This window comes from Canis lupus, chromosome X (assembly GCF_048164855.1).
Source record: "Canis lupus baileyi chromosome X, mCanLup2.hap1, whole genome shotgun sequence".
Classification (NCBI taxonomy): domain Eukaryota; kingdom Metazoa; phylum Chordata; class Mammalia; order Carnivora; family Canidae; genus Canis; species Canis lupus.
In genome coordinates, this window is record NC_132876.1 from 59,110,050 (window position 1) to 59,129,483 (window position 19,434).

At 38.6% G+C, this 19,434-nt stretch overlaps 1 protein-coding gene across 5 annotated transcripts in view; it reads left to right on the forward strand.

Moving 5' to 3' along the window:
* HDX (highly divergent homeobox) overlaps nucleotides 1-19,434 on the forward strand; it is a 280,813-nt gene that overhangs the window by 183,975 nt on the left and 77,404 nt on the right. For 4 of the 5 annotated variants that reach the window (XR_012026078.1, XR_012026077.1, XR_012026079.1 and 1 more), the window contains exons 7-8: nucleotides 924-1,000; nucleotides 4,185-4,268. Coding sequence is in view for 1 of the 5 variants with exons in the window: in XM_072815335.1 (XP_072671436.1) it covers nucleotides 924-1,000; nucleotides 4,185-4,268 (161 nt within the window). In the remaining 4 variants the exon portion in view is untranslated. The remainder of the gene's footprint in view (nucleotides 1-923; nucleotides 1,001-4,184; nucleotides 4,269-19,434) is intronic. The other variant, XR_012026080.1, reaches the window with a different exon arrangement.

The following is a 19,434-nucleotide window of genomic DNA, read 5'->3' on the forward strand; positions in this document are numbered from 1 at the left end:
AATTCCATCCAGGAATAATAATGTCTGTTTTGGTATAAATAATGTCAGTCTTTTCATTGTCTATGAAAATGTACACTTTTTTTTCCTTTTATAAAATTAAGATCACAGGGGCACCTGGGTGGCTTGGTTAAATGTCCAACTCTTGGTTTTGGCTCAGGTTGTGATCTCAGGATCATGATATCAAGCCCCACATTGGACTCTGTGCTCAGCATGGAGTCTGCTTGAGATTCTCTCTCTCTCTCCCTCTACCCCTCTCCCATTTGCACTTACTCTCTAAAAAAAGAAATCAAATTAAATTAAATCACAGTGTACCTACATAGTAGGATTTGTCACCATCACTTGTTCACTTTCCAATAGATAATGATATTTTCCTTATTATAAACTATTCTTGTCCTTCAATTTTATAGTATTTATTGTAGGAACAGGTCCTAAATGATTTCTCCAATTCTCCATTGTGAAGCATATAGGCTGCTTCCATGTTTTTCCAATTATACAGTACAGTAGTGGCCATCCTTGTATTTACACCTATCCACACTTCCTAGAATGCAGTGTTAGAAATACAATTGCTCATCAAAGCATATATGATGTGAATTTATCATCTTTGGGTTTTTATTTTTTTCATTTTAAATATTTTATTTATTTATTTGACAAAAAGAGCAAGAAAGCACAAGCAGGGGGAGTGGCAGGAGGAGAGAGAGAAGCAGGCTCCCCACTGAGCAGGGAGCCCAATGTGGGACTCAATCCCAGGACCCTGGAATCATGACCTGAGGAGAAGGCAGATGCTAATCGACTGAGCCACTAATGCACACCCATTTGTGTCTTTTTAAAATAGAGAAATTATTTAAGTGATCTTGTGAAAAACATTCTCAATAAAGTTTTGAGGAATGAAAAATGAAATCATAGCCTTTTTATTTTTTCTATAGAAGAGTCCAGTGAAGTTCCAAATGAGGCAAGGGCTCATAAGGAAGAGGACCACCATGCAGTATCTGCAGATAATGTGGTATGTACATATTGAAATTCTTTCCTCATGATGGATTTCAAGGATATGTTTCCAGTTGGTAATAATATCAGTGTTACCATAATTAAATCCTGCTCCATTTCACAAACCAAAACAAAGCTGTCACCAATGAATTTATGTATCTTTGAGGGCTTAAGAAATGAAATTTAAATATTTGAGGGTTTAAGAAATGAAATTTAAAGCACTGTCATTTGTACCTCAAATTTTTATGACTAAAGAGATTTGCAAATATAAAAATTTAATGCTTACTACAGATAGACATTTTTTACATATGTTATTCTTCTTTAACACATTTAGCAAAGAGCAGATTTCTTTCATTTAACAGATGGAGAAATTACGACTGAGGTTAGCCTGCAATCATGAAAGAAGCCTTTGTTAGTTCTAAGATTGTATCCAAGGATTCCTGATTCAGAGTTCTCTGTTCAGACCATATCTATCTCTACTATGTTTGGAGCCTTTCCTCTTTCTAGTTGAATTAGATTCTCTTAGTCTTCTTTAAAACTGCACTAATGGAGGAAAGACAATATTCAAAGACTGAATAACAGGCAGAGACAGACTGTATGTGGATTAAACTTGGATTTGTGAAAATGTAAACATTATTAGTATACATAAATGTTCTCCAAGCAGCATGTTTTTATTTTAGCAGCATGTTTATATCCTGACTCCATTAAGTAATACAGAAATCAAGATAGTATTAAAATCAAACATAAAAGCAAGGGCCATTTTTTTTTTCTTCTAAATCAATGATTTTTGCTTGATTGCAATCTTTTTTTTTCTAAAAGATTTTATTTATCCATGAGGGTCACAGGAGAGACAGAGACATAGGTAGAGGGAGAAGCAAGCTCCCTGCGGGGAGCCTGATGTGGAACTCGATCCCAGGACCCTGGGATCATGACCTGAGCCAAAGGTAGACACTCAACCACTGAGCCACCCAGCTACCTCTTGATTGCAATCTTTAAAAAAAATAGTCCCTGTAATGGATTTTTCTGTTACAAAATGAGTGTAACTTCATTTACCCTGGCTTCCATTACAAATGACATTATATGACATTATAATTCTGCCACATCTCCTTACTAGAAATTGAACACATAAAATACAGTTTTGCTCTTTTTTGTTAAACATCAACAGTATATAACAGTATTTTCCACATGCAGGATATAGTTTAGGATTACATTTTATTGATTTCAGTCCTAATTTAAATTGATGTTTGACTCTACTAACACAACTCAGTAGGCATATAGGAAAGCAAACTTTTATTTTGATGCAGTGTTTTCATTGGATAGCTGGTAATAATTATTTTCCACAATTGATTGTGTTAATATTCTTAAATTCCATGAAGTAATAATCTCCTCTGTTTTAGGTTCGGGTCACACTAAATAAGTTATATACTATTATTTACAAATTAAACTTTTTCCCACAAAAAACCAAACAACAACAACAAAAAAAAAAAAAAACACTTTTTTCCCCCATAGACACATGCTCACATTTAATCTGAATTTCTCTGCACTGGATCTCCCTCAGCAGACATTTGGAAATAATAAATAAAATAATGACATAGAATGACCCAAATCGCTTAGCACCTCCTAATTTTTGAAAAAAAAAAACACAATTATTTTTTAGAGACAGAACTTTAAACCTTCAAAGCCTCATCTCTGTCTGCAACTTTTGAATGCCCCCAATTATTCATAGATGGCAAATCACAAAAACATATTAAGACTGATTTACATGCACAAACCTATAGAGTGGCCTTTGGTGCTTTCTTCCCTGGGATACTTATTATCTCCTTTTCCCAAGAACTGATCCAAATAAAGAATCTAAAAAAATTTTTTTAGAAAGTATACCAGGTCTTGTGAAAACTGACATGATTAAACCCCAAGTTTATAGTGATTTCAATAAAAACCAAAACATTAGATTCATGTCCAGTCATCAGTAGAAAGCAATTTCTTTGCAACTATCCTCTTGACTCAGAAACCTGCAAGTCACACACCCTGTTATGGTTACATATCCTCATAGGCCATGTATTAAGCATGATCATTCCACATATGTTTGGGACTTTTAAAAATTGTTATTCAAATTCCAATGAATTAATATACAGTATATTATTTTCATGTGTACAATGTAATGATTCAACACTTCCACACAACACTGGTGCTCAGATATTTAGAGTTTATTTTGGTTTTGGTTTTTCTTTTTTTTTTTAAATATTCCATGATTAGAGAACTTTCCTTGCCCCCATGGTTACAGTATAGTGGTCATTCTTCACATAAGCAGTAGGCTGTTTTATTCACTCTTTTGACAGATGTTTAATTAGTACCTACTATGTACAAAATACTGTACAAACTATGTTGCACCTTAATTCTAAAGCTAATGGCAGTTTAGCATCTCTCTTTCTCTCTCCTTACTTACTGTACAGTGAAGGAAGAAAACACCCAAGTTATTTTTATTAATATATCATAAATATTTGGTTTCAATTGTGTAGCCCATAATGGAGTGCATTAAATAAGTGACTTAAAAAAATCCCTGGGGATGCCTGGGTGGCTCAGCGATTGGGCATCTGCCTTCGGCTCAGGTCGTGATCCCAGGATCTGGGATTGAGTCCTACATTGAGCTCCCTGCAAGGAGCCTACTTCTCTCTCTGCCTATGTCTCTTCCTCTCTCTCAGTCTGTGTCTCACATGAATAAATAAATAAATTTTTAAAATCCCTGTATTTGACTTTGGAAGCATGTCACATGTTGATATTTTACATTAGAAGTTGTAAATAAATGTATAGTAATTAAAAAAAAAACTTGCAACAAAGTAGGTATGGTTAGCATTAAATAGATTACTTTTACACAAAATGTGTTTCCTATCACTGGAAGGCACTATTTAAGCAGAATTCAAATGCCTATTTTTTTCAAAAATATTATGAAAGAAATTTTTCTATTTTAAATAGTATTTTAATAGTTTTCTATTTACTAAGCAGCCATAAATTAAAGGTAGAGAAAGATGGCTCAGACACACACTGGGTATAACACTGAAGAGCCATTCAGAGTTTATTCTGGATAACCTAGACTAGATAATCCCATCATTAAAACTAAACATTAAATGTTTATGTTCTATACATTGTTGAGTATAGTGATGATGATCAGATAGGTACTTATGAAAATTTCTCAACTTGTGTTACAGAAAATAGAAATTATTGATGATGAAGAAAGTGACATGATAAGTAATTCTGAAGTTGAACAAGTGAATTCTCTCTTGGATTATAAGGTGAAAATAATTTCAAATTCTGAATTCATTAAGAGAAAGCTTTAAATGAGACAGACTTTTATGGTGCCTATGTACTAACTTATTTCACTTTCCCTTTTATTTGATAAGTTAAACTGGGACTCCTCATTGACTTTCTCAGGCACTTGATTTCAGTCAGCATGCTGGACACTTTAATCAAATCTGGCTGGTTTACTGATTATGGTTTTAAGCAAAGAGCTTGCTGAGTGGAAGTAGGTATTTATAGTGTATGTCAAGGTGAGGCAGGGCATAATTGTGCTTAATGCGAAATTTATGACAGTGACTATAAAGCTAAAGTTTATTTTTAAATAGTGGTAATGGGGAGATTTTTTTCCAGTGATCCTTGCTAATTTTCTCTTGAATTGCAACTTCTGAAGAACATTTTTAAGAAACCTCTTTTACATTTTAATAACAATTCCCCAGGGGGCAGAGCAAGATGGTGGAGGAGTAGGGTCCCCAAGTCACCTGTCCCCACCAACTTACCTAGATAATTTTCAAATCATCCTGAAAACCTACAAATTCGACCTGAGATTTAAAGAGAGAACAGCTGGAACGCTACAGAGAGAAGAGTTTGCACTTCTAACAAGGTAGGAAGACAGAAAAAAATAAAATATAAAAGAATCAAGTGGAGGAGGGACCCCCCGTGAGGAGCCGGGCTAAGGCCGGGTGGCGAAAGCCTCCAGGACAGGAAAGTTTAGTCCCGGAGAAGCAGGAACTTTAAACATCCACACGAGGGGGATTCCTGGGTAGCTCAGTGGTTGAGCACCTGCCTTTGGCCCAGGGCATGATCTTGGAGTCCCGGAATCGAGTCCCATATCGGGCTCCCTGTGTGAAACCTGCTTCTCTCTCTTTCTCTCTCTCTCTCTCTCTCTCTCTCTCTGTCTCTGTCTCTCATGAATAAATAAATAAAATATTTTTAAAAATCTGCACCAGATTCTTCCCAGACAGAAAGATGCTTAGCAGGGAAACCTGGCAGAACCAAAGGAGGGGCAGTGGAGCATCCAGTCTCCAGGGCCACTAAGAGGAAGTGCGCCCGGGGGAGAGCACTCCACAGACTGTGGGCCAAGCTCTGTAAAGGGCTGGAGCACACGCCCGGCAGGGCCTCGTGAGAAGCTCAGGCGGTGGCTCTCGGCGGAGGGGTCTGCGCCCGGCTGCCTTCGGAAACCGTAGCCCTGGGAGCGCAATTCCAGCAGCACAGGCCCCAGATTCCAGGGCACCGGGCAGACACAGCCCAGGATCCTGCATTCCCCCGAGACAGAGATGGGAAGGACACAGGACACTGAGGACTCCCCTGCCACTGGGCGGCTCCAAGCTGTGAAGGTCAGCACCCCCCACCCCCGGAGCATCCAGGCCAGTTCAGACTGGGAGACTGTGGTAGTTACTGCAGGAGCTGACTCCAGACATGGAGAGCTGACCATCGCCATTGTTCTTGTTCCTCCTTCTGTCACCCTGTGCCTGGGAGGAGCGGGGCAGCCAGGGAAGAGAAACCTCATGGGGTAAACAGCTCCCACTGAGCCATGGACCTGGCAGGGGGTGGAGCAGCTCCCCCAGGTGCACACACCTGAGAATCAGCACAGCAGGCCCCTCCCCCAGAAGACCAGCTGGAAGGACAGGGGAAGAGCAAGTTCTTGACCGAGCAGTGCTAGAAAGCTCCAAGGGAAGTCTAGGGATTTATAGTATATAGAACCAGAGGATACCCCTCCTTGTTTTTTTTCTTTCTTTTTTTTTCCTTTTCCCAGTACAACTCATTTTTTAGCCACTGTGCACTGAGCAAAATTATTAGAAAGAAGAACTCACCACAAAACAAAGAATCAGAAACAGCACTCTATGCCACAGTTACAGAATTTGGATTCCAATTTGATGTCAGAAAACCAATTCAGAAGGACAATTATATAACAACTGGTGAATCTGGAAAAAAAAAGCATAAAGGATTCAAGAGACTTCATGACTGAAGAATTTAGATCTAATCAGGCAGAAATTAAAAATCAATTAAATGAGATGCAATCCAAACTGGAAGTCCTAACGATGAGAGATAATGAGGTACAAGAACGAGTGAGTGACATAGAAGACAAGTTGATGGCAAGGAAGGAAGCTGAGTTAAAAAGAGAAAAACAATTAAAAGACCATGAGGAAAGGTTAAGGGAAATAAATGACAGCCTCTGAAAGAAAAATCTACATTTGATTGGGGTTCCAGGAGGACCAGAAAGCATATTTGAACAAATCATAGCTGAGAACTTCCCTAACTGGGGGAGGGAAACAGGCATTCAGATCCAGGAGATAGAGAGATCCCCTGCAAAAATTAAGAAAAACCCTTCAACACCTCGACATATAATTGTGAAAATTGCAAATTTCAAAAATAAAGAGAAAAATCCTTAAAGCAGTGAGAGACAAGAGATTCTTAATATATGGGGAGAAATATCAGATTAAGAGGATACCTCTCCACAGAGACCTGGCTGGCCAGAAAGGTCTGGCATGATATACTCAGGGTACTAAATGAGAAGAACATGGAGCCAAGAATACTTTATCCAGTAAGGCTCTCATTCAGAATAGAAGGAGAGATAAAGAGCTTCCAAGATAGGCAGAAACTGGAAGAATATGTCACCACCAAACCAGCTCTGCAAAATATATTAAGGGGAACTCTGCAAAAGAAAGAGGAAGCCCAAAGAAATAAGCCACAAAAGCAAGGACTGAATAGGTATTACAATGACACTAAATTCATATCTTTCAAAAGTACCTCTGAATGTCAATGGGCTTAAAGATCCCATCAAAAGACACAGAGTTGCAGCATGGATAAAAAAGCCAGACCCATCTATTTGCTGTCTACAAGAGACTCATTTTAAACAAAAGGACATCTAGAGCCTGAAAATAAAAGGTTGGAGAACCATGTACCATTCAAATGGCCCTCAAAAGAAAGCAGGGGTAGCCATCCTTATATCAGATAAACTAAAGTTTATCCCGAAGACTGTGGTAAGAGATGAAGAGGGACACTATATCATACTTAAAGGATCTAGCCAAGAAGAGGACCTAACAATCATCAATATTTATGCCCCAAATGTGGGATCTGCCAAGTATATCAATCAATTAATACCCAAAGTAAAGACATCCTTAAATAATAATACACTTATACTTGGTGACTTGAATGTAGCGCTTTCTACACTTGACGGGTTTCAAAGCACAACATCTCCAAAGAAGCAAGAGCTTTAAGTGATACACTGAACCAGATGGATTTCACAGATATTTACAGAACTTTACATCCAAACGCAATGGAATACACATTTTTCTCAGATGCACATGGAACTTTCCCCAGAATAGACCACATACTGGGTCACAAATCAGATCTTAACAGATACCAAAAGATTGGGATCGTCCCCTGCATATTTTCAGACCATAATGCTTTGAAACTGGAACTCAATCACAAGAAGAAATTTGGAAGCAATTCAAACAAATGGAGGTTAAAGAGCATCCTGCTAAAAGAAGAAAGGGTCAGCCAGGACATTAGAGAAGAATTAAAAATATTCATGGAAACTAATGAGAATGAAGATACAACCATTCAAAATCTTCGGGATACAGCCAAAGCAGTCCTGAGAGGGAAATACATCGCAATACAAGCATCCCTCAAAAAAACGGAAAAAAACTCAAATACACAAGCTAACCTTGCACCTAAAGGAACTGGAGAAAAACACCAAGTAAAACCTACATGGAGCAGAAGAAGAGACTTCATAAAGATTCGAGCAGAACCTAATGAAATAGAGACCAGAAGAACTGTAGAACATATCAATAAAATAAGGAGTTGGTTCTTTGATAGAACTAATAAGATAGATAAACCATCAGCCAGCCGTATTAAAAACAAGAGAGAAAAGACTAATTAATAGAATCAAGAATGAAAAAGGAGAGATCAACACAGATAACAAGGAAATACAAACGATTTATAAAACTTATTATGAGCAGCTATACACCAATAAATTAGGTAATCTAGAAGACATGAACACATTTATGAAAAACCATGAAGTACCTAAACTGGAACAGGAAGAAAAAAAAACCTGAACAGGCCGATAACCAGGGAGGAAATTGAAGCAGTCATCAAAAACTTCCCAAAACAGAAAAGTCACGGGCCAGATGGCTTCACAGGGGAATTCTATCAAATGTTTAAAGAAGCAATACCTATTCTACTAAAGGAGTTCCAAAAGATAGAATGGGATGGAATTCTTCCAAACTCGTTTAATGAGGCCAGCATCATCTTAGTTTTAAAACCAAAGACCCTACCAAAAAGGAAAATTATAGGCCAATAACCCTGATGAACACAGATGCAAAAATTCCCAACAAGATGCTAGCCAATAGGATCCAACAGTACATTAAGAAGATTATTGACCATTCCCAAGTGAGATTTATCCCTGGGATGTAAGGCTGGTTCAACACACTTAAAGCAAACATTGTGATGGATAATTTCAACAAGAGAAAAAAACAAGAAACAAATGATCCTCTCAATAGATGCAGATAAAGCATTTGACAAAATACAGCATCCATTCCTGATCAAAACTCTTCAGAGTGTAGGGATACAGGGAACATTCCTCAGCATCTTAAAATTCATCTACGAAAAGCCCACAGCCAATATAATTCTCAATGGGGAAACACTGGGAGCCTTTTCCCTAAGATCAGGAATAAGACAGGGATGTTCACTCTGACCACTGCTATTCAACATAGTACTAGAAGTCCTAGCCTCAGCAATCAGGCAACAAAAAGAAATAAAAGGCATTCAAATTGGCAAAGCAGTCCACCTCTTCCTCTTTGCAGATGACATGATATCGTATGTAGAAAACCCAGAAGACTCCACCCCAAGATTGCTAGAACTCATACAGCAATTCAGCAGTGTGGCAGAATACAAAATCAATGCCCAGAAGTCAGTGGCATTTCTATACACTAACACTGAGACTGAAGAAAGAAATTAAGGAGTCAATCCCATTGACAATTGCACCCAAAAGCATAAGATACCTAGGAATAAACCTAACCAAAGAGGTAAAGGATCTATACCCTAAAAACTACAGAACACTTCTGAAAGAAATTGAGGAAGACACAAATAGATGGAAAAGTATTCCATGCTCATGAATTGGAAGAATTACTATTGTGAAGATGCCAGTGCTACCCAGGGAAATTTACCCATTTAATGCAATTGCTACCAAAATACCATGGACTTTCTTCAGAGAGTTGGGACAAATCATCTTAAGATTTGTGTGGAATCAGAAAAGACCCCGAATAGCCAGGGGGATATTGAAAAATAAAACCAGAGCTGGGGGCATCACAATGCCAGATTTCAGGTTGTACTACAAAGCTGTAATCATCAAGACAGTGTGGTACTGGCACAGAAACAGACTATAGATCAATGGAAAGAATATAGAATCAAGAAATGGGCCCTCAATTCTTTGGTCAACTAATATTTGACAAAGCAGGAAAGACTATCCACAATAAATGATGCTGGGAATATTGGATAGCCACGTGCAGAAGAATGAAACTAGACCATTCTCTTACATGATACACAAAGGTTAACTAATTTAATTAGAAAAGACAATAGTTTTCATTTTCTCAAAAATATTTTTAGTTTTACTATAATTGAAGGTTATGTCATTCAACAAATTTTTTCCTAAATGTTTATAACATGTCAGACTTTATAATAGTGAATATTGTAAATACAGAAGGAAATTTTCTTTTGAAATTTATTTGGGGGATGCCTGGATGGCTCAGTGGTTGGACGCCTGCCTTCGGCTCAGGTCGTGATCCTGGGATCTGGGATTGAGTCCCACATCGGGCTCTCTGCCAGGAGCCTGCTTCTCCCTCTGCCTATGTCTCTGCCTCTCTCCTTCTCTCCGTGTCTCTTATGAATAAATAAATAAATCTTTTTAAAAAGAAATTTATTTGATACATGCTCAAAGACCACTGTATAATCCTGTATTTTAACTGTATTTTCCACTAATAAAATTATAAGATTGTTGTTTCTGAACTACAAGATATCATCCTGATCTCTCCTCATTGGTCATAAAATATTTCTAAATGCCCAGTTCAGGTTTAAATGGGCTCTTTACCACTTGACACAGGGTATGGAAACTATAGAGGGGAGGACTGGATTGCACAGCTGTTAAAGATTATCCATTTAGCAGTCTGAAAGAGGTCAATGGGTTAGGCTCAGAACAAAGATACTTTCCAGAACCTCATCTTTCTGGAGTAACACTTGAGAAGATTTGGAGCTAAAGACCAGAGTGGGGTAGAGTGTCCAATTCAGGCATGCTAATTAACGTTTTTATTGAACTCTACAGTTCGTATAATCTGTGTTTTCCACTGTGGTAAATGCTGTGGTAACAAGGAGTTCTTAACTATAAAATGTTTTTGACAACATATCACATACTACATAAATTTCTTTCCCTTAACTCTAAAAAATTAGCACCTATATAGAAATATATTTTTTCATAATCATTATAAAAAATACTTCACCTCATCTGTGAATTGTATTGCCTTAATTCTAAAGTAAGGACAACTTAGTAAAAGAAAGAAGGTGGCAGACTAGGAGACTCCAGAGCTCCTCTTCCCACAGACACACCTAGGCAAGGCTATATCTATGCAACTAACTCTGAAAACAGCATGAACACTAGCAGAAGAGACATTCCACAGCTAGTCTTAGAGAGAAAGCCACGTTAAAAAGGGTAAGATGAACAGAGATGCAGTTGGGAACCAAACCCCTTGTGTGACTAAACACAAACAAGAGGGATATCACAACTATGGGGATTTGGGAGACTCAGACCCCACACAGGGCACTGTTGGTACTGGAGACACACTGAGAAGACAAGTCCCTCATAATGTCTGACTTTAAAAACTAGCAGTCTTTAACTCTGGGAGCTTTAAAATTCAGTAAACTTAATGCCAGAAAAGCTGGAATTGATAGGAAAAGAGCCAGAATATTCATAATATAAATGGACCCAAGACACAGCACAGAAGCAGCAGTTTGAAAAGTTGCTGGGTTTTCCATGAAAGAGATTTACTGACTAATCTTAGAACATGTGCTGGAAAGACAAGTGTATCTAAATTTCTACAAGAATGAACATACAAGCTGACACATATTTCTTTCCTTCCACCAGTGTAAATGGCCAGAGGCTTACAAGAGCCATTTCTAATACTCTCCATCTTCCTTGCCAGAGCCAAGTGCTTCAACCTGGAAAACCCCTGTGGACCAGCCACACCCAATATACCTGCCACACAATTTCCAAAGCTGTTTTTTTCTTTATTTTTTTAAATTTGTTTTTATTGAGGTTTGATCTCCCACCTTATAGTATAACACCCAGTGCTCATCCCATCAAGTGCCCTCTTCAGTGCCCATCACCCAGTTACCCCAACCCCCAGCCCACCTCGCTTTCCACAACCCTTTGTTCATTTCCCAGAGTTAGGAGTCTCTCATGGTTTGTCTCACTCTCGATTTTTTTCCCACTCAGTTCTCATGCATTCCCTTATAATCCCATTCACTATTTCTTCTATTCCCCGTATGACTGAAACCATATGATGATTGTCTTTTGATTGACTTACACCACTCAGTATAATACCCTTCAGTTCTATCCACGTTGAAACAAGTGGTGCATATTCATCCTTTCTGATTACTAATATTCCATTGTGTGTGTGTGTGTATATATATATATATATATATATATATATATATATATATATGCCATATATGCCACATCTTCTTTATCCATTCATCTGTTGAAGTACATCTTAGCTCCTTCCACAGTTTGGCTATTATAGACATTGCTGCTATAAACATTGGGGTACAGGTGTCCTGGCATTTCACTACATCTATATCTTTGGGGTAAATACCAAGTAGTGCAGCTGCTGGGTCATAGGGTAGCTCCATTTTTAACTCCTTGAGGACCCTCCACACTGTTTTCCAGAGTGCCTGTACCAGTTTGCATTCCCATCAAAAGTGCAAGAGAGTTTCCCACTTCTCAAAATCCTTTCCAACATTTGTTGTTTCCTGTCTTGTTAAATTTCACCATTCTCATTGGTGTCAGGTGGTGTCTCATTGTGGTTTTGATTTGTATTTCCCTGATGGCCAGTGATGCGGAGCATTTTATCATGTGCTTGTTGGCCATGTCTATGTCTTCTTTGGTGAAATTTCTGTTAATGTCTTCTGCCCATTTCATGATTGGATTTTTGGTTTCTTGCAAGTTGAGTTTAATAACTCCTTTATAGATCTTGATTACTAGCCCTTTATCTGATGTCATTTGCAAATATCTTCTCCCAATCTGTAGGTTGTCTTTGAGTTTTCTTGACTGTTTCTTTTGCTGTGCAGAATATTTTTACCCTGAAAAAGTCCCAATAGTTCATTTTTGCTTTTGTTTCCTTTGCCTTTCTAGATGTATCTTGCAAGAAGTTGCTGTGGTCAAGTTCAAAAAGAGTATTGCCTGTGTTCTCCTCTAGGATTTTAATGGATTCTTGTTTCATATTTAGATCTTTCATCCATTTTGAGTTTATCATTGTATGATGTAAGAGAAGGGTCCAGGTCAATTCTTCTGCACATGGCTGTCTAATTTTCCCAACACGATTAATTGAATAGGGTGTCTTTTTCCAGGGGATATTAGTTGACCATAGAGTCGAGGGCCCATTTCTGGGTTCTCTATTCTGTTCCATTGATCTGTGTCTCTGCTTTTGTGCCACCACCATCCTGTCTAGATGATCACAGCTTTGTAATACAGCTTGAAATTTTGCATTGTGATGCCCCTGGCATTGGTTTTCTTTTTCAATATTGCCCTTGTATTCGGGGTCTTTTCTGATTCCATATAAATCTTAAGATTATTGGTTCCAACTCATTGAAAAAAGTCCATGGTATTTTGATAGGGATTGTATTGAACGTGTAAATTGCCCTGGGTAACATTGACATTTTCACAATATTAATTCTTCCAATCCATGAGCATGGAATGTTTTTCCAACACTTTGTGCCTTCCTCAATTTCATTCAGAAGTGTTCTGTAGTTTTTAGGGTATAGATCCTTTATCTTTTTGGTTAGGTTTATTCCTAGGTATTTTATGCTTTGGGGTGAAATTGTGAATGGGATTGATTCTTAATTTCTCTTTCTTCAGTCTCATTTTTAGTGTATAGAAATTCCACTGATATCTGTGCATTGATTTTGTATCCTGCTGCATTGCTGAATTGCTGTATGAGTTCTAGCAATCTTTGGGTGGAGTCTTTGGGTTTTCTACGTACAGTGTCATGTCATCTGTGAAGAGGGAGAGTTTGACTTCTTCTTTGCCAATTTGAATGCCTTTTATTTCCCTTTGTTGTCTGATTGCCAGGACTAGGACTTCTAGTACCATGTTGAATAACAGTTGTGAGAGTGAACATCTCTCTCGTGTTCTTGATCTTAGGGGAGAGGCTCACAGCTTTTCCCCATTGAGAATTATATTCTCTGTGGGATTTTCATATATGGCATTTAAGATATTGAGGAACGTTCCCTCTATCCCTACACTCTGAAGAGTTTTGATCAGGAATGGATGCTGTGTTTTGTCAAATTCTTTTTCTGCAACTATTGAGAGGATCATATCTTTTTTTTTTCTCCTGTTGATGTGATCTATCAGTTTGTTTTAACAGTGTTGAACCTCCTTTGCATCCAGGGGATAAATCCCACCTTGTCATGGTGAATAATCTTCTTAATATACTGTTGTATCCTATTGGGTGGTACCTTATTGAGAATTTTTGCATCTGATTTCATCAAGGCTTTTCGTCTATAATTCTCCTTTCTGGTGGGGTCTTTGTCTGGTTTAGGAATCAAGGCAATGCTGGCTTTCATAAAACGGTTTCAAAGTAGTCCATCCCTTTCTATTCTTTGGAACAGCTTTAGTAGAACAGATATTATCTCTTCTTTAAACGTTTGAGAGAATTCCCCTGGGAAGCTATCTGGCCCTGGACTTTTGTGTCTTGGGAGGTTTTTGATGACTGCTTCAATTTCCTCGCTGGTTACTGGCCTGTTCAGATTTTCTATTTCTTCCTGTTCCAGTTTAGGTAATTTGTGGCTTTCCAGAAATGCATTCATTTCTTCCAGATTGCCTAATCCATTGGCATATAGCTGCTCATAGTAAGTTTTTTTTTAATTTATTTTTTATTGGTGTTCAATTTACTAACATACAGAATAACACCCAGTGCCCGTCACCCATTCACTCCCACCCCCCGCCCTCCTCCCCTTCTACCACCCCTAGTTCGTTTCCCAGAGTTAGGAGTCTTTATGTTCTGTCTCCCTTTCTGATATTTCCCACGACACCTGCACCCCGATGTTTATAGCAGCAATGGCCACGATAGCCAAACTCTGGAAGGAGCCTCGGTGTCCAACGAAAGATGAATGGATAAAGAAGATGTGGTTTATGTATACAATGGAATAATAAGTTTTTAAAACTGTATTTCCTTGGTATTGATTGTGGTATCTCCTCTTTCATTCATGATTTTATTAATTTGAGTCCTTTCTCTTTTCTTTTTAATAAGGCTGGCTAATGGTTTATCTATCTTCTTAATTCTTTCAAAGAACCAGCTCCTGATTTTGTTGATCTGTTGTACAGTATTTCTAGTCTCCATTTCATTGAGTTCTGCTCGAATCTTTATCATCTCTCTTCTTATGCTTAGTATAGGTTTTACTTTATGTCCTCTATCCAATTCCTCCTTTTGGTGAGATTAGCTTGTGTATTTGAGTTTTTTTTCCAATATATTGAGATAGGCTTGTGTTGCAATGCATCTCCCTCTTTGGATTGCTTTTGCTATATCCCAAAGACTTTGATTGGTTATATTTTCATTTTCTTTAGTTTCCATGAATCTTTTCCATTTTTCTCTAATTTCCTATTTGGCTCATTCATATTTTAGTAGCATGCTCTTTAACCTCCATGTATTTGAGTCTCTTCCCAATTTCTTCCTGTGTTTGAGTTCTTTTTTTTTTTTAATTTATTTTTTATTGGTGTTCAATTTACTAACATACAGAATAACCCCCAGTGCCCGTCACCCATTCACTCCCACCCCCCGCCCTCCTCCCCTTCTACCACCCCTAGTTCATTTCCCAGAGTTAGCAGTCTTTACGTTCTGTCTCCTTTCTGATATTTCCCACACATTTCTTCTCCCTTCCCTTATATTCCCTTTCACTATTATTTATATTCCCCAAATGAATGAGAACATATAATGTTTGTCCTTCTCTGACTGACTTACTTCACTCAGCATAATACCCTCCAGTTCCATCCACGTTGAAGCAAATGGTGGGTATTTGTCATTTCTAATAGCTGAGTAATATTCCATTGTATACATAAACCACATCTTCTTTATCCATTCATCTTCCGTTGGACACCGAGGCTCCTTCCACAGTTTGGCTATCGTGGCCATTGCTGCTATAAACATCAGGGTGCAGGTGTCCCGGTGTTTCATTGCATTTGTATCTTTGGGGTAAATCCCCAACAGTGCAATTGTTGGGTCGTAGGGCAGGTATATTTTTAACTGTTTGAAGAACCTCCACACAGTTTTCCAGAGTGGCTGCACCAGTTCACATTCCCACCAACAGTGTAAGAGGGTTCCCTTTTCTCCGCATCCCCTCCAAAATTTGTTGTTTCCTGCCTTGTTAATTTGCCCCATTCTCACCGGTGTGAGGTGGTATCTCATTGTGGTTTTGATTTGTATTTCCCTGATGGCAAGTGATGCAGAGCATTTTCTCATATGCATGTTGGCCATGTCTATGTCTTCCTCTGTGAGATTTCTGTTCATGTCTTTTGCCCATTTCATGATTGGATTGTTTGTTTCTTTGGTGTTGAGTTTAAGAAGTTCTTTATAGATCTTGGAAACTAGCCCTTTATCTGATATGTCATTTGCAAATATCTTCTCCCATTCTGTAAGTTGTCTTTGAGTTTTGTTGACTGTATCCTTTGCTTTGCAAAAGCTTCTTATCTTGATGAAGTCCCAATAGTTCATTTTTGCTTTTGTTTCTTTTGCCTTCGTGGATGTATCTTGCAAGAAGTTACTATGGCCGAGTTCAAAAAGGGTGTTGCCTGTGTTCTTCTCTAGGATTTTGATGGAATCTTGTCTCACATTTAGATCTTTCAACCATTTTGAGTTTATCTTTGTGTATGGTGAAAGAGAGTGGTCTAGTTTCATTCTTCTGCATGTGGATGTCCAATTTTCCCAGCACCATTTATTGAAGAGACTGTCTTTCTTCCAATGGATAGTCTTTCCTCCTTTATCGAATATTAGTTGCCCATAAAGTTCAGGGTCCACTTCTGGATTCTCTATTCTGTTCCATTGATCTATGTGTCTGTTTTTGTGCCAGTACCACACTGTCTTGATGACCACAGCTTTGTAGTACAACCTGAAATCTGGCATATTGATGCCCCCAGATATGGTTTTCTTTTTTAAAATTCCCCTGGCTATTCGGGGTCTTTTCTGATTCCACACAAATCTTAAAATAATTTGTTCTAACTCTCTGAAGAAAGTCCCTGTGTTTGAGTTCTATTTTCAAAGCATTGTGGTCTGAAAATATGCAGGGGACAATCCCAATCTTTTGGTATCAGTTAAGACCTGAGTTGTGACCCAGTATGTGGTCTATTCTGGAGAAAGTTCCATGTGCACTTGAGAAGAATGTTATTCAGTGGCGTTTCGATGCAAAGTTCTGTACATATCTGTGAAATCCATCTGGTCCAGTGTATCACTTAAAGCCCTTCTTTCTTTGGTCATGTTGTGCTTAGGATATTTGTCATTTGCAGAAAGTCCTGTGTTGAAGTCTCCTGCAGCTTTTTAATTTTGGACTGATTAGATCTCAATTCTGCAGTAATGATGTTTCTAGAGTCCTTTATGTTTTTTTCCAGAGCCACCAGTAGCATTATAATTATTCTTCTGAATTGACTTTCCGACATTGTATTGAAATCCAAATTCTATAACCCTGTGGCAGAGTGCTCTTTCTGGTTCTTTCTTCTGTGGTGAATTCTTCCCTCTAGTCATTTAGTTCAGTGCCGAGTGTCTTTATGAGTGGGCTGTGTCAAAAATATCAACCACAACCTAATTAAAATACACCCTTTATGATTCTTTTTTTTTTTTAATTTTTTTTTAAGTTTTTATTTATTTATGATAGTCACAGAGGGAGAAAGAGAGAGAGGCAGAGACACAGGCAGAGGGAGAAGCAGGCTCCATGCACCGGAAGCCCGATGTGGGATTCGATCCCAGGTCTCCAGGATCGCGCCCTGGGCCAAAGGCAGGCGCCAAACTGCTGCGCCACCCAGGGATCCCCTACCCTTTATGATTCTGAAGAGGTCAGAGACTAGAAAATAAAAGAAAAACAGAACAAAATAAAACAAATGACCACTAATGTGAAAAACAAATTTTAAAACAAAATGGTAAAAATAAAAGGCCAAAAAACCACAAAGAAGCAGAAAAAAGAAAAAAATTAAAAACAGTAAAGAAAGGAGGGAAAAGAGTAAAAAAAGCAGTCTGGGGATAGTTGTGGTGAAGAAGTGGTAGTGGAGAGAGAATGTAGTCTACCTGAGGGGTCCTCGAGGGTGATCCTCTTGGTTCTGAGTGAATTTTGTTCTGTATGTTAGAAAATTCTCAATCCCAAATTTGTTTAAAACAGCAATACTTGTAGAAAACCCCAACATTGACCACCAAAACATAAACAAGATAAAAGTAGGGGTCAGAATGGGAAGAAAGAGGGGATATAATCTCACAGAATGAACCAGTATGGTATTCCACTTGGTTCTGGATGTATGTTGGTCATGTTTTAGAAGGTATTAACTCCCACCATTGTAAAACAAAATGAGGCAGAAAACAAACAAACAAAAAACACAAAACAAAAACTCATATCTCATATATCTACCAAAATTACATTGAATACATTGAAGGGAATCCATAAGTGAAAAATATACCTAAGACATGTATTTTTAGAAATATGAAAGTCAAAAAAGAAAAAACTTAAAATTGAAGAGCTGGTATAATGTAGTTAAGGTGGGAAAGGAGAAAAAATATTGGAAATTTTTAGTGTGATATAAAGATGAGTATAATGGAAAATGGAAGAAAAAAGAAGAAAAAAAGGGGATCCTTTAATTCTATATAGTACTTTCCCTCAATTTTCCCTAGGTCCTGGAATTTTTCAGTGCTGCTTGGTCAATAAAGTTGCTCTTCCCTTGTTCTTCCAGCTGGTCTTCTGGGGCAGGGTTCTGCTGATTTTCAGGTGTGTGTGCCTGGGCAGAGGTGCCCTGCCCCTTGCCAAGTTTCCAGCTCCATGTGAGCTGTTTATTCTGTGAGGCCTTTGTTCACTCTAGGCCCTGCCTCTCCCAGGAACAAGGTGAAACAAAGAGGAAAAACAATAATGGCAGTAGCCAGATTTCCAGCTCCAGATTCAAGCTCCCTGCAAGTAACTAACCACAATCTCCCAGTTTGCACTGGCCTAGATGCTCCAGGTCCGCACAGCTACACTGATCTGCACAGTTTGTGGGGCGCCCAGTAGCAGGAGAGTTCTTGCTATCCTGTGCCCTCCCCACTTCTGCCTATCACAGGGGGAACACATGATCCCGGGCTTTGTCTGCTTGGGTGCCCTGGGATCCAGGGCCAGTGCCACTGGATCTGCACTCCCAGGGACTGCCTCTTCTGAAGACAATGGGGCTCAGTCACCTCTGTCCATTGCTTGGCTATAGAGTTAATGCAGCTCCAGAGCCACTCTCTTAACCACTGGCTTCTCCTAAATGCCTTGAAGGGCTGTGGCGCTTTACCGATATTGGACCATGGTTTGCCGTGAGCTTTCCCCTGGGTGCCCCTCCTCTTATAGTGACTCCAGGAATCTTGAGGCTTCACTGACCCAATTTCCCTGCTAAGCACTTTTCTGGTGTGGATTTTTAAGGTTCCTGCTTCTCCATGGCTGGGCTTTCCTATCCTGGAGGCTTTTGCCACTCTGCTTTAGCCTTGCTACTCACGGTTCCTCTCCCCCACTTAATTCTTTTTAATTAAGTAATTTATTTATTTTTACCTTCCTACCTCATTAGAAGTGAAAACTTTTCTCTTGGAAGCATTCCAACTGTTCTCTTTATTTTTTAATTTTTTAAATATTTTTATTTATTCATGAGAGAGAGAGAGAGAGGCAGAGACACAGGCAGAGGGAGAAGCTGGCTCC